Source organism: Tenebrio molitor, chromosome 3 (assembly GCF_963966145.1).
Source record: "Tenebrio molitor chromosome 3, icTenMoli1.1, whole genome shotgun sequence".
Lineage (NCBI taxonomy): Eukaryota > Metazoa > Arthropoda > Insecta > Coleoptera > Tenebrionidae > Tenebrio > Tenebrio molitor.
In genome coordinates, this window is record NC_091048.1 from 29,803,505 (window position 1) to 29,826,342 (window position 22,838).

Genomic DNA, 22,838 nt, shown 5'->3' on the forward strand with positions numbered 1-22,838 from the left:
TACAAGATTTTCGCTGAAAAATTAAAACAATGTATTTCGAGTGATTTTGAGACACCGGGGATGAGTCGCGTACAGTCCTGGTCATCTGGATCGGCTCCAACAGACCACGACGCGATGAGAAGTTTTTTGGAAGGAGGCCATCCGGGATTAAAGGGAATGAATCGGAGAAAATGATAGTGCTACGGTGTGATCAAAAATGACTGAATCTGTTGGTAACAATGAAATTTGGCAAATTTGAAATTTACCATCAAAGGTTCATTTTTGTAATAGCATAAACATAACCGGCATAACCAAAAATGTTTTTAATATCGTCTCAAGTTAAAAAATCCGTTCAGTGCCAATTACGAGACAAAAAACACCCGTAAACACCAGTACTTTTCAATTGTTTCATTGCCAACAGACTCAGTCATTGTTGATCACGCTGTATATGAAGGGAAAAAGACAGGCCCGCGAAGTGAAGCGTGAGGGACTGACTTCGCAAAGTCTTGAATGGGATCATTTGTTGGGGAAAAAACCAGATTTCTGATGGCGAAAAAAATTCCAGAAAACTTCATAATTAAATTGTGCGTTGTTTTATTTTATGTAGAGACTCACTAAATGGATTACGGAATTGTCACTGAAGTGAGAAAATTACAAAAGTGAATGAACCACGGTGAATCAGTCAGTGTTTGAAGAGCAAATCAAAGGAGTAAATATTTGTACAGATTTTCGCAGTACGTGGGGCAAAGTGAATTATGGACGTCATCAAATTACGAACTGTGAGTGATCCTTTGCGAGTTTTGGAAATGTTGTCCAAACCAAAGAGCAAACCAAGCAAGTGAAAATGTTTCTTCCGCCACAGATTCAAACATGGGAGACTGCAAAAAAGTTCGATTGGCTGCGAATGTTCTTGACATCGCTAACAAATACCAGAATTGTTGCAGAAAACGTCGATTAAAACCAGTGAAGTATGAAGGACCTTGGTGGTGGTTCGACATTTTTCGCGAGAAACCGACATTTCTTCAATAAGTAGAAATTAATAACTATAGAAATTTTTCGAGCAGAAGCGCATTTTTGTCCTCACACTTGAAATGTTTCGCTTTCACTCGTGTCCCAAGAAACAAGCTGAAGTAACAGGAGTGTTAATTGTTGCCGAAATCGAACAAACGTCCGCATCCCGAATCCGTACCTGTCTTTCGTCCGTATTAGGAAACTTTCACGAATTTTTACGTCAAAGCCGGTGCTCACCGAAAGGAAACCTCTAAAAAGCGTAAAAATTCGATTTGGTCGCGACAATCGAACTTTCTAATCGTTTTTCCGGGCCATTATTCTTCGTCGACTTCCGGTTTTGGGCGGCCGTCAGAAAAATCCTCCGTTGGAAAATCGAGCGTCGCCAACCGTGATTCATAGACGGCGAACATGCCAGCAATGCAGTACCAGAGAACATGTGTTTTATTAAACGAGCGCCATAAAACACATCAAAAGACAACAAAAATCGCCCGTAATTTTTATGGCTTATTAATAACGTGTTGTTTACCGAGTCAGAAGCTGTTTCCAATTAAACCAGTCTTGATTTATGCCACCAACGATGTGCTCATTAGAACCAGGTACCACTTCTAACGCACATAGGTGAGATCTGTGCACTCGGAGGCAGCTCTTTGCGCCGCCTGATTGACGTCCCACAATTACCGATCACGTTCCGTTCGTCGGATTTTGATTCGATGGTGGCGGCGTACGCCTCGCGGATTACGCAACTCATCCGAAGAACTCCCGGTCCGCAGCGATGCATCAACGTGGAACCGGCCGTCGTGCAATTTTAATAGGACCCGAGAGGGTCAATTGAATTTCCGGAGGCGGCCGGATCCTGGGGCGACTTTCCCGGAGGAGGAGGCCCCGTGCCGGGACCAGGCGCCACGAATCCAGTCCAGCGAGCCGGACCGGCCTCAATAAAATAATTAAATGGGAGTCGATGTTTGTTTAAAAAAACGTTCAAGTGCTACAATCAAACCGGCGAACGGATTGAGAAACGTTCCTGTTGAAATCAGAAGAGCCGGATATTTTTTATCGTCTTGTTTGGACGATCTTGAACGTGTTGCAGACGCAAACATTACATCCATCGGAAAATTGTGATTTTTGGTGGTCGTGTGGCGGCGAATCGGTTGCGCAATGGCAGCGCCAGACGGACAATTACTCACGAACGTTAGTCACGGCTTTTTCTGTCGTCTTTTTGGGTGAATCGTAAATAGGATTATTTTTGAAACGATTTCCCAAGCGCATAAAAAATCCTTAATAACAATAATTACCATTTACTTTTGACAATTTAATGGGACGAATCAAATAACAAATCAGCTTTCTATTAGATATCTTGACCGGAGTCTGATGTCACTGCCAGATGAAGAGAATAGGTGCGGAGATCACGAATTGCCGAAACCAATTTGCCAGATTCGGTACTCAGGAAATGCAAGAAACGGTAATTATGTCGAGAAAGAAACGAGATCCCGCGGTGGAAGCGTGCGATATGAAATTTCATACCAAAACCATCCATACCGGCGGAGTGAAAGTGTTTTTATGGTGGTCGCAGTATAAGGAAAGACGACTTCGAATTTGACAAAACTAATCACGTTGTGTTCGAAACAAATTGAACAACAAAGTAATTAATAACGTCGGAACGATCGGCGAAACATTAATTTAGGACGGCCAATAAATAAAGCAAATTAAGTTTTTGATGCCAGGTGTGTCGGAAAAATTGGTGAGTCTCTGGGAACTGGAGAAGGTTGCAGATTTGAAACTGGCCCAGTTGCAGAAAACACGATAAATTATTTCGGAATTCTTGGCAGGCCGGCCGGAAAATGACTAAACAAAAATTCGGGTGACTCCATGTCAATTGGCACACGTCCTCCCGCAGGTACGACAACAAAAGTGGTACCATTTGCGAACACATATAACGTTTCGACGGTTTACTGTTGGTGTACACTTTCACGCTGCGACAAGTAGAAACTCCGAGTGGAAAGCGCACACCAAGTCTGACGGACCTTCGAAGGGTGGTGACCACCAGACAAATCAGACAATGCCAGAACGTACCGACTTTCCGGACTAAATTTAGCACGACTTCCGTACCGCCGATCCAAAACCAATAAACAATCCGACATGTGTCTAAGCTCGGTCCGCAATTATGTCACCGAAGTTGGGCAGAATCGGGCCGTCACCTGTCATTGTCACAGAAAGTACTGCGACATGTCAATCACGTCGTTACCTAATCTGAATATCGACGAGTACCGGTGAGAAATCGCGCGAGTGCAACCTAAAACGCAATTTTTCGAGTTCCAGTGTTCTAGTTGTAGCACTCGAGGAATTCGAGAGCCGTCCCTAATTGAGCAATAAACATAAATAATTATCAACATTAATAACATGGTCGACGATTGACATTGATGAATCGCGCGTATACCATCTTGGATCGGTGCTAGCCTAAAAATAGAGACTCACCGAGCTTGGCTACTCCGAGTCCGGGAACACTGTCACAAAAATCGAAAGGGGACACTGAAAAGCGGCCGCGAAGGAACGAATTTCGAGCGTGAAATCAAAAACGGTTTGTCCAGCACGAACATAGAAGCGCACTGCTGCTGGAAAACCGTACAACCAGCACGGCACACTTGGATCCCCTCTCCGTGAACGCGTGTGTACTACACCTCATCGTGGACGACATGGAGCGCGATTTTCGAGCGGTCCAAATCGCACACGGAGGACTCCATCGCGGTCTGATTGTTGCTCCATAACATGGAAATGGAGGTGATCGAATCAATGGATGACGCAAATCGAGTCGCATCTCGTTGCGAACGGTGCGGGTCGAGTTACGACGCGACTTTCGTACGCCTTCGCCGAAATTCAGGTTCAAGGAGAACGACCGATTGGCGGGGGGGTTCAAATTTCGACCGGACGAAGGTTCGCAAATAAGATAGAAATGTTTGGTGATGATAAGAGAGACGACGAGACCAGTGAAAGTATTACGATTAATGACATAAAAAGTAAAGTGAGTTTTTCTGGGTCACTATTTACATATTATCCGATAACGTAATTTTTCGGTTCGCCGACAGAGACGTTTTAATTAAAAAACCGAAAAAAGGTTCGGCTCGGGCATCGATCACGGGGCCCCTATCGAGTCACGACGACCACAAAAAAACTCGATGCGTTCGTTCTACACGTCTGCATTAATTTTTGATTCGTCTAGGCCTGATAGAAAAATTCCTTTCGAACGAGATAAGGGCGAGCCCAGTGAAGGTAGGTAATCCTTATCGGAACCATTACTGCATCGACGAGTAGAAAGTCAACGGCCGGCAAAAATGGAGTGTCTTTTTCCGTCGACGTTAATTAAGAATAATTAATTGCTCCTCTCCGGTATTCGATTAATTATAATGCCGTTCTAGGCGAGGGAGCCCACTTTTGAAAATTATTAACAAAGTGGGTTTGATGTCTTTATGATAACGTCGTAAACAGCAGGTCGCGTACATGAGGTAATAAAACTTTTACGACGAGCGATTACCCTAGAATGTTTTTTAAAATGGTAAAAGCGGTATTATTTACCCGTAAACGACCCTCGTCCATACCTTGTCAGAATCGAAAACACCACCTTTCGACAACATCATTCACTAAATGCAACGATGACAAACGGGCAACTGTTGATATCTGATTATCTTATCGATGACTGACGCGATAACGCGAAAAAAGTACACAAAATGTTGCCACACACCACACCACAAAACAAAAATAAACTCGGACCAACGAAATGCAGGTTCGCTTTTCTTGGACTTTACTCCTTTTTGGATCCGAGTTGTATCAGTTTTCAAATCTAATTTTTTTTCCTTAAAATTCCTTCGGAGCGATTCGTCGAGCTGATTTTTGCGATCTTACCAGATAACAAGCGCTGTCATCCGGAAAAATCTGTGCGGCCTCTAAGCGTCCACTCTTTAATCGCCATTAATTAATCTCCGATAATATCGGCACCACCGTTGGAAAGGCCGCCGCTTTCATACGCCATTTAAAATTTCAATACCTGCAAGATAACAATTGACCTTACACGTATCGAGTGCTCCGTCAAGACTGTCGAAAGAACGAGGCAGGAACGTCATCTCTTCGTCGGCGAATTCAACACACGATTGTTAATCAGAAAGATCCAAAAGAAATAATGGGAGGTGTCCATGCCTATCGGACACATTAACGTGTGACGCGACAACAATTTTAATAAGTCCGTTCGTTTCCGACGCAATTCCACTCTAAATATAGCCAAGAAATTCATTAAAAGCAAGGTCGCAAAGCACCGAAAAATGGAGACAACAATCGGACGTGATTATGGGAGAAAAGACGAATAGAGACGGGATGTGACAACCATTAACGGGTAATTCCCCGAAACGAGCCGAATTAAAAGATGACCGTGGAGGATTGGGCAGTTTTAGCCGTGCCAGAACCTGATTTAGTACCATTGAGGACGCTTGGCGGCCCACGGGCGAGAACAACAGTAATTGGCCATTGTTTCGCGCGACTCGCGTGATAACGAGCGCCGCTTGTTGTCACCCAGATCGAGAGCCTTTTTCAAAATTTGACCCTCTCGCATTGTTGTAAAATAATTAGCGGCCACGAAACCAGCCGGGTCTAATCTGTAATTGTCCGAATCGAATCGCGAATGGGTTCTTTTCGCGTCGACCTGCCATTGTGAAAATCGTTTTCGTGGAAGTGGCTCGCGACCGTTCGAAGAAAATCCCATCGTGCCAATGTCTGTCAATTTATTTACGCAATTCGAAGTTAACAGAAGCTGTTAATTTTACAGCAGTTGCGAGCTTCACGGAAACGCTCAATCGTCTGTCTATTTAGGTGGAATACCTGCCAAGACGGTTGCAATGGTTTTCGGAAATGTATGAGGGCTTTGTCAAGGCTGGACCGGCTCCAACTTGTCAATTAACGGGAGTTATTTCCAGATTTCGTGCTTAGATCGCGCGCGAAACGCGGAAGAGACAGATAGGATCGTAGGTGATAATTAAAATTGATTTCGGGGCGAGAGCGAGCGGGATCGGGTCTGGAAAGGTCGCTGGATGGTATTTGGCGGTGGCATTTCGAGGGGCGGAAAAGTGGCCCGTGGGAAACGCAAACATTCCCGATTAGATTTTCCACTTTTCTCAAGTTGTCACGTCTGGATCTTTTCTGCTGACGTTTGGCTCAAATATGATTTTACTTCTTCTAAAGACAAGTTTAGCTTATCTCCACCATCAACATGCCATTCAGATTTTTTTTTCTTTAATGCGTCTCTCGACATGACAACATTTCAGTATTTAGCGGACAGATTAGAAAACCAAGTTCTTTTTTGCTTGAACAAGAAGCTTTAATTGCTCTCGTGATCCGTCAAGTATTTTAAGATGGATTTGAAAAAAAAGTCAAAAACGAGGAGTAAAAAAATGCAAGAATATTCGAAATATGTGGCGCGTGGCCAACATATTTTGGCGGAAGTATGCATGCGACAAGAAAATAAAGCAAGGCAACTGGAGATGAAAGAAAATGCAAACTATCTGGTGTGACGCGGCTAACAATAGCTCGAGCCTCGAGGAATCCGGTGGTAGCTAACGTAAAAAGAAACGAAAAAGGAAGAAGTTCTTTGAGACTTACTCTTTGGGGTTTTTCTTGGATCGACGCACTCGGAGTGTGTTTTGTTGTGGTATAAATCGCAACAATCACTTTCGGATCGAGGGGATTTTGCGAAAATTTCGGCAGCAAGAGAGCAGGTTTCGTGGTGAGTCACTTGGCACTTTCTCCAGAAGAAAGAGGAGGTCCGGCAGCAACTCATTGATGCTTTCATGCAAACACGCGAAGCGATCGACCCGGCGATAAGCGACTTAACGATCCCAGAAAAAAGTGCACGTTCGGGGGGCTTTTAATTAAGATCGGGGTCCGATCGTTGCCGTTCTTCGCGTGAACTGCAGACGGGTGACTCGCACCAAAGATGGCACTGTCGACGGTCAATAACAGCGCTCTCCCGTCATCTATATTCGCGAAGCGCTAGATGGCCCCCGCGTAGCGCGCAGAGCAGCACGTGTGCGAAGTCCGCACATGACAAAGCCAATAAAAATCGGTGCTTCCTTAAGTGAGATTAATGCGGCTGCGCTCCCCATAAAAACCAATTAATTTTTATGTCGGTCAACACACTATTCGCATATTGCATATTTATTTTCACGGTGCGATCGTAAATCTGGCTTGCCAATCTGCTTGTTTACGATTCTCAAATTTGATAATTCCCAGCGGAATAAATCATCGAATCGGGCCAGATAACGTCCGGGGCACCGACTACAACCTGGACGAAACCCAACGGTAAATCGAACACAACCCGACGACGTATGCAAATAAGAGGACGGCGGAGCGGGTGAAAGCACGCCGGATTTACATCACAGACGTGCACTTTAAGGACCGCGACCTTCTTCGTGTCCTGAACTTTCCAAAACACGTTCCGAAACAATGAGGCGGTTCTTTTTGGAGACCCGGTGCCCTTTTCCGCGCCGGTTCGAGGATGTTTTACGACGGGAAACGCCCTTCTCCCGCACGAAACTCACCAGACTGACCCGGACGAAAGGGTGAATTAATTCCAGATATTGACAGGGGTTGTTGCATAATGGAGCCGGCACCCCATCGTAAAGCGGTGGGGTGCCGAGGAGGCTCGTTATGACGTTCCCACCAGATCGCATTATGTCATCAAAAACCGAAAAATGGACTGGATTGAGTCGTCGGTGACTTTCATTGTGCCGACGCAACGCATGGGGTAGGTTCGACGACAAAATAATTGCCGATTTGTCGAGCTGATTGTCGCACTGCCGAAAAAAATCCGCTCCCATCATTTCTAAATTTCCAACAATAACCGAGATCTGGATTTACACTTTTACCAGCGTACAGACGACCATTTAATGACGGTAATTCGCTCGAAGGAAGCATTAAAACCCACTCTAATTTTTATAGTAATTTTATCTTCGCGAATTACAGCATGATGAGGCATGAATATTGAATGTTGTTACTACTTTCATTCCTCGACTCAAGGATTCGCACCGTCCATCACTTTGTATTGATCGATTTTGATCTTTTTGATGTGTGCTAACCTTTGAAGTCCTAATGCAAAACATTAATTTTTCAAACTAGATGCAATTCGTCGTATTTTGTAGCCCACAAGCGGTTACACAACTGGATTCTACGAAGAAACATTTTTCTGCGCAATTCCCCCAGGTATCGGGTTAAAGGGGTGGAATGGTGACGACGACGCAGGTAAAATGAGGGATCGAAAGGACACCCCCTGTTTTTTTTCCTCTCGAAAAGACTAAGCCGAAGAGACCTGTCAGTCACAACTCGTTGATTTCCAAACGGTAAGCAGACCTGGCAAATTTGACTTGCAGAGTTGAATTTCACAAACCCCTTCGGCGAACATGCAACGCATGCATGACTCCCGTTTGATCAGGTTGTTCAACTTTATCGATCGTTTGACAAAAAAAGCTCCTGAAAAAATTTTCGATTCCGGTCACGACGTAATCTTGCAACCCTCACCGAGTCACCGCCTCGTCTCTAGGTGCAGTTTTACTTGAACCAGACGCAATCAACAGTAGTCTGGCGTCTGCGGCATTAACATCACAATACTGTTTGATTTCTCGGCAGGTGAGCTTTTTTTCCTATCCTCCATCCTTGACATATGAGCGTATTTATTTCGTCATGAACGTTTCATATTTGCTGCCGTTTAACATCTGTGTTTGCCAGACACCGATATTGTTTTATTTTCTGCTTGGGTGGCGCCTGATGCACTCCCTTTTCGTTATTCCAGTGCACACAATGCGATCGTCCCGACCCCGATGAAGGGTAGATAAACTTGTTCCGAAGGAGAACGAAAACTTCTAGGTCGCGCAACCCTCGCCGCGAACGCGCAAGACCAACCGCGTAAATCAGGCGAGACGTTCCGACCCCTTGACCCACAACGAAGGGCGCCTCCATTATCTGGTGGGTGATGTCTGGATTCTCCGCCATTGTGCCTGGTCAGGAACGGAAGACGTGCGGGAGGTCTCCGGGGGTGTGGGTGTCGATCGGTCTCAGACGCGAAAAATCGCCGAACCTATTGGCGGTTTCACGACCATATTTGCCGATCGCGAAATAACACTCCATATATGGACAAACTTGTTTGTTTAATTCTCGACGGATCCGGATCGTCGTAGGGCTAGGGCCACGTGTTGGGCGCCAGAACGAACGGCGCAGAAGGTCGTGCAAAAACGATCTCTTAATCACTTTTTTTTCCATTGAAATTCCGAGAGGATAATAATTATTAAGCAAGCTCAAGGTGACGCACGAAGGTATAAATCAACATCTTCTAAATATGCATGTCGACTATTTACATTGTTGTTAACGTCCGAGTTATTGATAGCCTATCCGGAATTTAGGCGCCGCCGATGGTTGCAATAATGTTCAATTAAAAGTCGGATGATAATTTTTATCTGCGGTTGCGTCACCCGAACGAATTCCAACGATAACCCTCCTGGGGCACGTGAATCACGTGGAAGACGTCCGCTCTTCGAGGGTGCGTCCTCGAGGGGACTGCTGTTGACCCACATGGTCCGCGAAAAAACGACATTTAGTAGCAGTTAACGCGACCGTAAAGGTTCACCATAATATTTACGTTGTCGCCAGACATTCCGAACGGATTTTTTCGCGTTTAACGAGACACTTCTTGGGGCGAGCACACCTCCAAGAGCTCGGTGCGCGGCCGAATCGAAAAAATTCCTTCCAGCCGACATTGTACAGTTCGTTTTGTTTACGACGTGACACCCCACGTTAAAACAAACTCTTTCCGCCGAAGACTTTTAACAGACGCCGGTTTATTTGATGGCAGCACTACTTTATGTAACTGCGTGTTTGTCGTAAACACTGATCTCTCTCTAAACCGTGCCGAAGTGTTTGGACAAGACATCGACGGATTAAAATTAATAAGCCACTTAGTCAGAGTTTGTTTTTCGCGAAAAACGAGCGGATGTTGCGAAAAAGGTAACCTTCAGGTGCAGGCATCACGTTTCGGCACTGCCCTCGACCATTTTTCTGCGCTCCGAGGCAGTTCTCGCAATCGTAATTAAACGCACCGGCTTTTTTGCCAACGCGAACAATGCACCTTCACCAGTTGGATAACGATCGGGGAAAAAATGAGCACGTGATTTCGAAAATTTCAAAATCCGTGAGAGGCGTAAAAATCGGAAAAACGCAACGGGCACAGAAAAATCACCACCTCCAAACCACACCTTGCGGTTTCGGTATTTGTGCCGTAACGTTTGAACCGCAAATCACGTTTCTGAAACCGACACCGGCAGCAGCAGAGGTCCCGCGTCCGAGCGCTGCGGCGCACCTCCGGGACCGTCTCCGGTGGTTCAATTTTAGTAATTTTACGAGGCCGGCTCGTTTGAAACGGCAATCTCATTCGCGCCGGAGACATGAAAAGCTTCCTACTTGCGCCCCGGCCATTGTTGCAAACAAATCGCGCCGATAAACTTATTTTTAGCCGTTATACCGACAATTAACGCAACTACTAAGTCGGTTAATGGCGTATACAAAAAAAGCGAAAATAGTTTCGGCGAAACAATCAAACCGAACCGAAATAATGGTGGAGACCGACGCGCAAAAATAATCCTCGAGCCGATTTTTTTTCCCTGTAAAATTCCCTCTGACAGGAGTTTCGCTTGGGCGAGTAGCAACAAAGCCGACATTACAGCACCTGCATCCAGAGCGCTACCGCGTTAACGTCGACAGGGGAAATGTCAACCGCGTTCGGATTATTAAAACGTTGTAGGTTTCACCGGCGAAGAACGCGAGAAACGACACAGATACGTGCTTTTGTCGGTCACGGAAGAAGAAACGATAAATTGGGAGGAAAAAGAATCGGGAGTAGACGAAATGGAGCGTGGAGGAGGACAGGGATGCTAGACGAGCTCGAGTCTGTTGGCAGGAGAAAAAAAGCTTACAGCTTAAAAATGAGCTGCATCTGAGTAGGTAATCTGGATTTTGGTGAATGTTCGCTTCGTATCTGTGGTGCAGCGTTGGGCAATGGGATGTTCCGCCACCATGGGAGTTGCGCCACGCCGAAATCGGCGGTAAATCATAACAAGTGTCGCAACCGTGGGCAAAATCAAGGTCGGTGCTCCGGCGTGTAATTTTTTTAACACTTTCTCCGGAAAAATTAATGGTCGGGTCACACCCGCGGCGACGAGCTGCAGCGTGTGGGCACATCAGCTCGGAAACAAGACGTGTCATCGTATAAATAATAATTACTTATCCATTCATATCGGGACGGTAATGGCGGGATTAACAATATAAATCATACTTGCCTGCGGCCTGTGCGACTTGGGCTTGTTCGATCCATCGCCATCATCAGCCATTGGTGCCTGGAACACACGTGAAATCCATTAAAAAACCAACCTGGACGGTACGGCGCGAATCACGCGATCAACGCCGAAAAAATGGCCGTAGCATGGCGGATTTCGTGATGGAAAGTTTGCAAGCTCGTTCGCGGAATGAAAAAGTACCACTGGATGTGGGAAGGTAATTTAAAACGCCGCGTTTAATGAACGCCAGCAACGAGGATAAGGAGACGTGAAAAATGGCGATGTGGGCAAAATCGTCTCGAGAACGATCGACTCGTTTGCCCAAAAGCGGACTGAAAAAGACGATTGCGCAACGAGGAAGCACAAACGAGGGAAAAAACCGGAGGTGGGCCTAGGCCCTAGGCTCTGGAATGCAAATTGCTCGTTCAGCTTCGCGCTGATTACTTCAGGAAATCTTCGATCATCGACTGGTGGTTACGACGCATTAATTGCCGCCGCAGCACACCGACCGAAACGTCGTCGTTTCCAGCATCCCAAGATCGATCGAAATCAAAGCCAATTGTTGCCGAAATAATGGCAATTAGGAAAACAACGAGGACAGTGTTGCGTGCACGCACTCGAGTGCTACAATGCGTGACTCCCTCAAAATGTTAAAACACGTAATTCCGCCTCCGGTCGCAAACAATCTAGATCGTTTCACCGACGCAACGTGTACGAAATTTTAAAACCGCAAAGGGGAAACAAAGAGACCCGAAAGAAGTTTCCATTTTGGGCGGGGCTCTTGTGGGTCACGTGACACGCTTCGTCCGTCGAGGTATCGGCCTGATCGAGTTTAGCGAGACATTATTTTATCAACAATTTAGTGTTTGTTTTCGCTTTATACAGGGTCATTATAAATGATTGTAGTCCAAGTTGGCGTAAAAACTGAATGTAAAATGTATGGTGGCCGCTCCATATAAAAAATGATGAATAAGTAAATACACACCGTTCACACACAGGAGTTAAATTGGTTGCAAAACAACTCAATATTCTTAGATTCAATCGTTAATTTAGAAAGAAATAAATAGAATTCTCGTCACCGCACTTTTCACCTAAAAAATTACACTGACAGTAACAAAAATTGACAGTTCACAGTGAGGCGGCAAAATCCCATAACATGGGCATGACTTGCTTCGACTACAATCATTTATAATAACCCTGTACAATAACAAGCCATCATCATTATAAAGCAACACAAAAACAAAAAAAAACATTTTTCAGTAGGTACGAGTACATTACATACTAAAATATTCAATATTTACTGTAAGATAAGGTTTCGACTTCTCAAATGAAAAAAGTTGCGACAAAACAACATTTTTTTCACAGTATGTATTTAGTAATCAGTGTGCAAATAGACATTTTCGATACAATTTTCACTGACTCGCCGTGGATTAAAGAGTCAAACCATCTCGAGTTTCGTTGGTGTAAAAAGATATTTTTGAACAATTCAACCTGAAAAGCACTTCCGACAAAAAAGAACTAGAGTTTATGAAGTTTTAACTCCACTTGATGTACGAGTATAAAGCGGCTTGATCTTTATATTGTGAAATGTGATATTCAATTGTGACGTAAATACTGATTTAATTTCACAACATAATTTACAAAACTTCAAGAGCTTTTTTGTACCAGGTTCAATTTAACTTTTGGTTATTTACTCCGGCAAAGTTTTATTTTTTTTGTTGTTGAGATAAACCTAATCTACAAAGTTGATTCGATTTTTTCAAGCAATCAATTGTCTTGCGTAACGCTACATAAATCCTAGTGATTTAGAACGTTTCCTTGGAGCTTGTTGTGAAAATCATAATACAAAAATTCACAGTGAAATATTTAATTCACTAAATTTCCGTTCGCACGCTAAGCTTTACATATTTATTTTAAATGTTGATTCGAAGAGAACTAACAAAATAAATAAAGAAAAACAAAACAGACAGGGTTATAAATATGGGAAACCCCTTAATTACGCAATTGTTAGTTCTACGGATTTACGGCCACAGTACAGTTTTCGTTGGTAATGAACAAACAATACATACATATTTTTAACTGCGTCATTTGGCAGAGAATGTTTTACTCTCTCTGCGAACGTAAAATAACGGAAAATTTAGAGAAAATTGCTCGGAGAAATTTTTATGGACAATACAAACGTACCAAATCGTTAGTTTTAAACTATCGAGTTTATTTCGTGCGATTTTTTTTATTCGGTACACCCCAGATCTGAAACGAACGTGTTGTAGATGTGTCTGGAGTATGCCACGATGGGCGGGACGGCGTTTGACAAGAGGACGCCCCGCCCACTTCATTTTTTTCCCGAAATTAGTAAAAAATTAATTTGCCGGTGTAGGAATCTACGCCTCTCGGAGGTGAAACTGAGACAAAACCTGTGGAATTGTGCCAATTTACGTCGGCCCACGCGACAATTAACTCGCATATTCGCGAGTAATAATTAATATTTCAATACATGATTGCCGTGCTTTCTCTAGTCGACGTTCCCAATAAGGCTGTCGATTTTTCCGCCGCCACAGACGACATTTTCCCCCCGCGTATGACTCACTTTGGGCTTTAGGAAGTTATCAAACCGGTGTCGGGTTCCATACACTCGACAATAATTATACCGACAGATTAATTTTCCATTCGCCACGACAACCTGGCTCGTTAATTTCCTATCGGCTTATGTAAACATCGCCAGACAAAAGGGTAATCCTGGGAGGAGGTGCGTGTGCGTGCTTTCTAATGGCCGCCACACAAAGACGTCAAAATCTAGGTTTGAAGGTAACCCAATTCACGTTTTATTTTCGACGGATGTCAAGATCTAAAACCGTTCAGCGGAACGCTATTGTCGCACGCGAAGACAACAAAACGTCTATTTTGAAAATACCATCGACTAATCGCAAACACCGTGACTCATATACGCGGTGTGTGCGTGCGTGAAATACTACACCGGTGCGTTTGTTTGTGTTTCGTCGGGACCTTGACGTGTCTTCACAAAAACAACAACAATCGATGCAACAGGGAAGAGCAAAATGGCCGCCGCGCCACTCAAAATGTCGGTCATCGCGAAGGCGTGCGACAATTACATAATCGATTTTCTGCAGAATCGGGTTATTCAGACGCGGTAGGAAGAAAATTGCAATCCTACCGTCATGATATTATTTAATACGAAATTGCAGCCCGAGGGGGCGACAGGTCACCGTGTCGTGACGTCACTTTTAATTGCCCCACGCGCAAAAAATACAACCGAACGAGGCGACTATTGTTGCAACAACGATCCTGACCCTATCGATGATTTTTTTTCCTTTCTTTCTCCTTTATGTGGTGAGCCGGGACGACCCACATAACGGCACTAAAATCTTATCTGCGTGAGACTGACTCATCGGACTCATCACATCCAGGTTAGATCGTTTTTCTTCCGCGGTGCCGATGAATGGTATTCGTGTGGGTAGATTTAGATTTAAAATAAATATGACATACCTGGCTAATGATTAGATTGTACATAAACCACCCACGAACGCCGACCGAAATCAACACTCGACTCCAAATTCAGACGATTGTGTTCGGTGGGTCCGACACCGCGAGGAGATCATCGGCAAAACAAACCGACGCTTACTGATGAGGGATTTACATGATGCATTTGCATACGAAAGAGAGTGGACACGTTTACGGGGAGTATCGTGTCTTTGAGCTTGACAAATGACGAGGGTGCACTAAACGATCGTGTTCCTCCTTGTGTCAACCGTGGTCCGGATCGCTCGAACAACGTGTCGCAACATGTCGGACGACGGGAAAAATATCAATTTCGGAATGATTTATTCAAAATGATTATCTCTGCGGGATCTGCGTTCGTGTCGGGGAAAAAGTTTACGATACGGTGCTCGTATGGAGACATGATCGCAACAAATCTCACACGATCTAGATTTTGCATCGAATGTAATGATGTTAACGTTGCAAAATCGTGTCGAATATCGGGTTGGTTTTTGTCTTACATGATGTCACTGTTATCTGTTTTTAGCACGAGTGTGGAATTTACAGAAAATTTTGCAAAATTATTTATCTCCGATTAAATGAGCGTTCAAAGAAGTAAAAATCACGTGGTGCTAGGAAAAACGGGAAATCTCTCGTTCGTTAGTTTTAAATTTAACTATTTTTTGCAAAGGAAATAATTTACACCACGCTTGTTTGGTAAATAAATGACGTTCCACATAACATAACGGTTTGACACGACGCGATTCGTTAATGGAAACAAACTTTACCAAACATGTTTTTGACCGCCTTTATAATCTGTTATCCGTGGTACATTCAAAAATCAAAAAACCACGGCCTGTTGCTTCAGGTTGGTAAAATTTAAAAAACCTTAGGTAGATATTTTTTCATACTATGTTGGTAACTATAAATTATGACATTTATTTGATTCAAAATAAAATTTAATTGCTTTGAATTTCGTTCATATAGCAGCAGGTTTCATTTATTTATTGATTCTTATTATTTTTACTTAAACATGCCCAGAAAAACAAGACACTTGATAAACATTTAACCTCAAAATTACAAGTCTCACCAAATTTTACACTACAGCGTTGCCGGTAGTAATTATCGAGGAAAATGCGACGTTGGTGGTTTTTGATTTTTGAATGGACTTTAAGTACAACTGACAATTGCTTTTCTAATAACTAATTATATCAATTACATTATTTACATGTAACACATTTTTTCAATTTATTTTATTAAAAACTTATCTCTGTTATTCTGGAATCACAGTTAGTTTTGACTGCGCCAAACCCACTTATCCTCCAAATCGAATAATTCTCCGAACAATTATCAAAAGTGATAATTTTTTTTATTTAGCAAATGGTGTCAGCTGGCTTTTATTGCTTCTGACATTGACATAGGTATCCGATGAGTTTCAGACTTGACTATTACTCATTGAATTTGAGTTGGTAAAAAAACTGTTGCCGTTATTGATAAAATCATTGCATGTTCGAAAACTGGGGATTGTTTTACATAAACGATGGTGTCCCTCAAGGTTACATCCTCGAAACTATTTTATTTTTTACGTGTACTACTCGAGCCGATATAAATCTTGCTCTTAAAATCTGATATCAAAATCTATCTGGTTAAAAAGTTATCCTGCTGCGGCGTTTTTTATCAGTTTTTCATATGAACTCCTGTGACTTATTGATTTACTTACGTAATCACTATTTTATAAAAATAAGTAGTAGTTATGGTAACTTTATCAACCTTGACAAATTGTGGTGAAAGATAAATAAAGTCGAAACTTATCGCAATCACAACCGAACCCCTCGCGGAATGCGAGATAGCGAATAATGGAGTGCACAACCCAACAAACAACAAAAAAGTCCCTAGTTATGTTTTATGTTACGAAATCATAATGAAGATAAAAGAAATCTTGATTCTGTGTCACGCTGCGGATATTTTTGACTATTGGAAAGATAGTATAAGCTCGGACTTGCACATTTTATTGTTTATATCCCCGGAAACTCATACTCATGACTAACAAATAACCTGTTGCAAATAGCGATAAAGCTTTACAAACAAGATAAAATCTATTTTTTTTTAACCAACCGCAAGAACAAAAGAGAAGGCACGTTATTAATTGAGCGTGTTAATAAAATTTTATGTTGCATTTATTTTTATCTGTTGCTGTGTGAATTAATTTTGTTTTTTATTTTCAGGTGATCGGTAGTTCTCCAAAACAATACAGGTAGGATTGAACAAAGTACCGTGCGATCGAAAATAAAAAAAATCAAGAGGGCCGTGATTTACGCTTCAGTTGGCAATACGTAAAAATTTAAATCAAATGTCATCAGATGTCATTACAATAGTAACTGTCATTATTAATTATTGACTATGTATTAAAATTTGCTATAAAATATGTTCACTTTAGAGCAAAACATTTTCATTGTGCAGTGTTACTTCACAAATGGAGAAAGACTTGAGAACGGCGAATGGTCTTATTCGACACCTCAAGTTTTTGAGGAATTTCAACAAGTTTCCGGACTTTCACTAACCTAACTTTTAAGACTGACATCTGATAATTGAAATCTTAACGAATTGCCAACTGAAATTTTTGGTCACAGCCAACTCTAATGTTTTTTTCGATCTCACGGTGCAAAGCACTCTATACATGATTGAAAGGTATTTTTAACTTTGATTTTTTATTTATTCTACTGAAATTCGGTTGGTCGTTTTGTGAATCGTCAAAAGCGATTGGTGGGTCTTTCGAATTAAATAAATACAGAACAAACGTCCAAAAATTTGCCTGAACATTATTTTTTTTACAAATGGGTAAAAATTGCGTCTCCCTTCCTTTGTTGTTGAACTTGCTCCCTATCATCATCTTGTATGACACTAATTGTCATTTTTTTCTCTTTTTTTTTTGACACCTTGTTTACATGGGCATAGTCAGACAGGGATTTTTTTTAAATTTGTGACAATCTAACCAAATTTTGAAGTGACATTAACGACCAGAATTTTTTGCTCGCGACAATATATTGAAACTGAAATTTCGCCGTTGAACTTACACTTTTGTAATTAAAATGACGGAGTGATCACAGAAATCGGCGCTTTGGGGCGCTGGTTCTTCTCTAAGTAGTTGGTTACACCCCCCAAATTACAAAAATCACAGAAAAACATTCTGTATTCAAATTTCGTCGTTGAATTTGGTCGTTTGTATTTGAAATGTGAGAGTAATTACAGAAATCGTTATTTAGTGGCGCCAGTTCTTTTCCAAATATTTTATTATTCTCCAAATTACAAAAATCACAGTAACAACGTTCCGAATCGAAATTTCGTCGTTGAACTTGCCACTTTGTATCTAATTAAAACGTGTGAATAAACACAGAAATCGTTACTTTGGAAAGCTAGTTCTTCTCTAATTATTTTGCTACACCTCCAAATTACATTGTAGGTGTTAAGCCAGATAAGATCATTTACGTGAGAATACTCGAATTAAATCCTAGAACATTATTCGTAGCGTACCAAGATGGTGCGCCGTCGAGCACAACAGAAATATGTACACTTGTACAGTTGACTTTGAAATTTTGAAATATTCTAGAATTGGTTCGGTCTTGTATGCCTTCCCGGTTTGTTTTATTTGACGGCTCGTTACTCGAGCCATAAACGTTCCCATCGCCACCACTCGTTTTCACTTTCGACAGTACCAACCGAACCATTTAATTAAGCAGTTTGTTAAGGACAAACACCCCACCGAACCAGTTTCGACATCGTGCGGTAGGTTCCACGTAGAAACCGCGCTCCGTACCTCGACAGTTTTTTTTTTATCTGCTGCCATTGACGTTTGTTTATTGTTACAAAAATGTAAGAATGTAAATAATTAAGTGTCGAGGTGAATATTAACATGAGCAATCTAACGTAAACAAACACTCTTTCGCACGTTTTTCCAACACCTGATGGAAAACAAGCGCCAAAAACGTATCTACTTAGTAGGCCAAAGCCGGACCGGTCGTTTGTTTAATTGCCCTGTGCACGCAACCCATAATTTGGCACCGTTTTTCGGCACGGTACTGCCGGTACCCCGTCGGAATGGTTCCGAAGGTCTCCCGCGTCGATCGAGAGGACTTCACCGGAGGATTGACACAAGCGGAGCGACATCCCCGCAACGGTACCACGAATGTTCGCATTTAACGGCTCTCGCGACGGATGGTACCGGTCCAAGTGGAAATTTAAAGTACCACCAGTGGAGCAGGGTACGAAGTTTGGACTGGACGACCGGTGAGCGGCAAAACAAAAACAACCTGTTAGGAGGTTAACGGTTCTTGAGGTTAGGAAGTTGCAAAATGCAACGACGTTCTCGGTGCCAGAACGTCAAAGATAAGAACTGTCAGGTGACGTGAAACGGTCGGAAGGACGTGTCTTCCAGGTCGGCGCGACATGAGAGTGATAACGCATAGATAGGGAACGGTACAAACGAATAACTCACCAAAAACGGAACGTCAAAAAAATTTTTTCGAACCCTCGATTATTGGCGGCCGCACCACGAACATGCATCCATTTCACGCAAGTTCCGCACAAATCTCACATCAAACACTTTTCGCACGGCAGCACTTTAAATAACGACACACACTAATACACATTCTAAATTTACACTGTTTCCATCTCGCTCGAAACACATCTGAATAAGTACCGAACGCGATTGTATGTACGCGAAGATGGCGACTCGGCGACTGGACGAGTTCGAATCCTGTCGACGAACTCGTGAGCGCAGCACCATCTACGCGGTGGGCTCGCAACGAGAAGAAACGCCGACTCGGCACCTGTAACGGGACGAAGATGCCGAGTGAGGGAATGAAGTCGGCGGCACGGCCGGCGGAACGACGACCGAGGAGCGAGATCGTCGAGGGCGTTTGGATTTCTGAATCTCACACAAGAAAGAGAAGAAGAGAAGGATTGCGATGCGATGCAGATTTAACTGGCTAAGGTCCGGTTTCTGAAAACAATTGTATTTGGCCAGTTAGTTAACTCTCCGGTAAATACAAAAATCATGTAATGTGACATTAAAATTATACATTATAAGGGCCGGTTGCACCAACGCCAGTTAAAGTTAACTGTAGGTTAAAATGTTTCGTTACTTTAGTTACCTATTGTTATAACAATGTTTTCATATATTTTAATCGATAGTTAAATTTAACTCACGTTGGTGCAACCGGCCCTTAGTGAATTATTTCTTATTATAATGTACATATTTAAAAAAATACACAGAAATATTTAAACACGTAAGCATTGAATATTCCTGCGTCAATTGGAAAAAATATACGTTTTTTGAAAAAAAGAATACGTGAACAAATGACATGCTAATTTAGACAATAAATTGTTGACGCGCCACTATTTTGGTTTCATAATTCAAATCATAAAAGCAATAGTAAAGAAAAAGCGAAGTCTCGCTTTTTACACGCTTTTACACTTTTTGTATGACAAAAAAGGATATTCTATGCCGGAGGTTGGGTTGGCGTAAGTCAGTCAGTTATTCGTTGCAGCTCGACAAACGATGTAGTGTAGCAGTGAATTAATTAATAATCGTGTATTTGTTATTAAATCGGTTAAAATGCCAAATTTTACAAACGTGGAATTAACGGATAACGGTGCGGCGGGTAGCAACGTGATCCACGCGCAAATACTGTACCGGGAACAGTTTACAGACAGTGTTGTGACTAATTCAAAAACGTTTACTTCCCCGGTGCAACGGTTGAAAGACACAGGATGATAGGAAAGGTCCATCCAAGAACGGAAGATAGTGGCAGAAATCGTTCCCAGATGTTAGAAGAAGTCGAAGGAAACCCTGGAACAACAATGCGAAGGCCTAGCACTTCAGGTAGGAGTTTCACTCACACGTGCGGTGACCACAGTTTTGTGAACAACTGCTGGGAAAGTGGGAAAATGTGTAGAACAACCAGCATTTTTACGGGTTATTTTATTTACCGATCAGGCAGGATTCACTTTGGCCGCCAAGATCTCCGGATTTATCTTTGTGATTTTTTTATGGAGGCATTTATATTAAATAGTTGGTTTATAGCCAGCCGATAAATTCGCTAGAAGAACTAACTGAACGAGTCTCGTGATATCTAGTGCCCAAGTTCGGAAAGATCGTGAAGTTTTTTCAAGGGTCCGTGCATTCGCGAAAGACATACCGTGAGATCATTTAAATTTATAATTAAAGAAGGCTATGACTTTAAAATTATATTGGCAACATCGCTGACACCTTGATTTGAATAGACAAAATGACGCTTTAAAATTCAATTCAAAATTATTGTGGATAAATATGGCAACTATGTACGAAAATTTATGTGGCAACTGTGTGGGTGAAGTAGAGTTGACATTTGTGTGACATTTTATTAGCGTGCATTTGATTTTTTTTTTTGTTCGACACTGTCAGTATTTGAGAATTTTCTCCCGTGTGAACGGATTTTGATAAATGTCACCACTTGTCAAAACGAAATGTCAAGCTAATTTTAAAGATTTTAAGCGATTTGGAGCCCTTAAGGGGCTCGTCGAACAAAAAAACGCTGTATAAACTCGTTCTTGTGTAAATTGGGCTTTTTTGGCACTCGTGGGCTCAATGGTGTTGCCAATCTAATTTTAAAGTCATAGCCAACTTTAATTATAAAAATAAATGATCTCCCGGTATTATTTGACCAAAACGACTGTCAAAAGTTTCCTTTGATATTCCCACTTTTTTCTGACACTTGCAAACACAGTAAAAACAAAATTTGGCGACGTTGTCTGTTGTATTTTCGAGGTAGAATGCAGTGTTGGTGGATTTTTGAAACAGATAGCTCGCATATGCTATGTTTTTGTTTATATGTGTGCTAGCAAAGGCTAGAAAAATTGCTAGCAAAAGCAAATGCTACCTTTTTATTAATATGAGCCAATAGGTGTACAGCATGAGACAGCTAAAACAGGTCAGTCGTATAAAACAGAAACTAAAGAAAATGTGAAATTTTTTTGTGATAAATTTAATGTATGGTGCCCTTTCATTGTATCTACGTTTTTTAAAGGATTCTGTGATAACCCAGTTAGGAGGTATTAATTAAAACAAGACGACAAAAACATTTTTTTTTGTAGAAATTTGTACTTTTTATATTCAGTTGAAGATGGATTTTTTTTTAAATAATGTTAGTGCATTTGTTTTGGTGAAAATTAAACAGATTTGCTCAAAACAATCCCTTATTCTCAAGAATTATTCTAGCAATGTTATCGTTTTTATTTAAAACAGAGTCAAGTAGTGATCCTGTTGTCTTTTGTTTTGAATACATAAGCAACATTACTGAAATAATTCTTACGAATTAGGGATTGTTTTGAGCAAATCTGTTTAACTTTCACTAAAACAAATGCACTAACGTTATTAAAAGAAAACCTTCTTTTAACTGAATATAAAAAGGTATACATTTGCACAAAAAAATTTTTTTCGCGTCTTGTTTTAATTAATACCTCCTAACAGAGTTATCATAGAATCCTAAAAATATGTGCATACAATAAGTGTGTACCACATTAAATTTACCATAAAAAATTTTAAAATTATTCTTTAGTTTCTGTTTTATATGACGTACTTTGTGTACGTTTTTTCGACACAATTCAGTGTCTGTGTCAAATTTCTTGCCGTTTTCGTTGCGGCTTTTTTACCATTTCACTTTGATTTGCTCATCATTAGCGTCAACCACGGGCCGGAGTGAGTGAATTTTGAATTTTTAAATTCGCAATTTCAGCCAGGGCAAATCGTCTTCCAATGTCTTGGTGGTTTACGGCTTAAAATATTTTCGTCTATTTTGATTACACCCTGTATACCTACCGATGGGTATTTTTAGTCTTCAAAATTAAAAAAAAAAAACGCATTAAACAAAAATCCGATTTCTTGTTTTTTATATTTTTTTCTAACAATACGTTAGCACTCTGGTATAAATCAGTTTCTATTGTCGATTTCGATGTTTCGGG

At 41.8% G+C, this 22,838-nt stretch overlaps 1 protein-coding gene across 13 annotated transcripts in view; it reads right to left on the minus strand.

Annotated features, from left to right (window-relative positions):
* RhoGAP19D (Rho GTPase activating protein at 19D) overlaps positions 1 to 19,582 on the minus strand; it is a 46,120-nt gene extending 26,538 nt beyond the window's left edge. For 8 of the 13 annotated variants that reach the window (XM_069040893.1, XM_069040898.1, XM_069040900.1 and 5 more), the window contains exons 1-2: positions 14,850 to 14,888; positions 11,349 to 11,405 (exon numbers count right to left, since the gene is read on the minus strand). In XM_069040893.1, the coding sequence (XP_068896994.1) occupies positions 11,349 to 11,405; positions 14,850 to 14,873 (81 nt within the window). In that variant the 5' untranslated portion in view covers positions 14,874 to 14,888. Of the gene's footprint in view, positions 1 to 3,462; positions 3,629 to 4,557; positions 4,674 to 11,348; positions 11,406 to 14,849; positions 14,889 to 19,332 lie in introns of those variants that run through there. The other 5 variants (XM_069040896.1, XM_069040890.1, XM_069040892.1 and 2 more) reach the window with 4 other exon arrangements.
* Between the last annotated feature and the right edge of the window lie 3,256 nt (positions 19,583 to 22,838).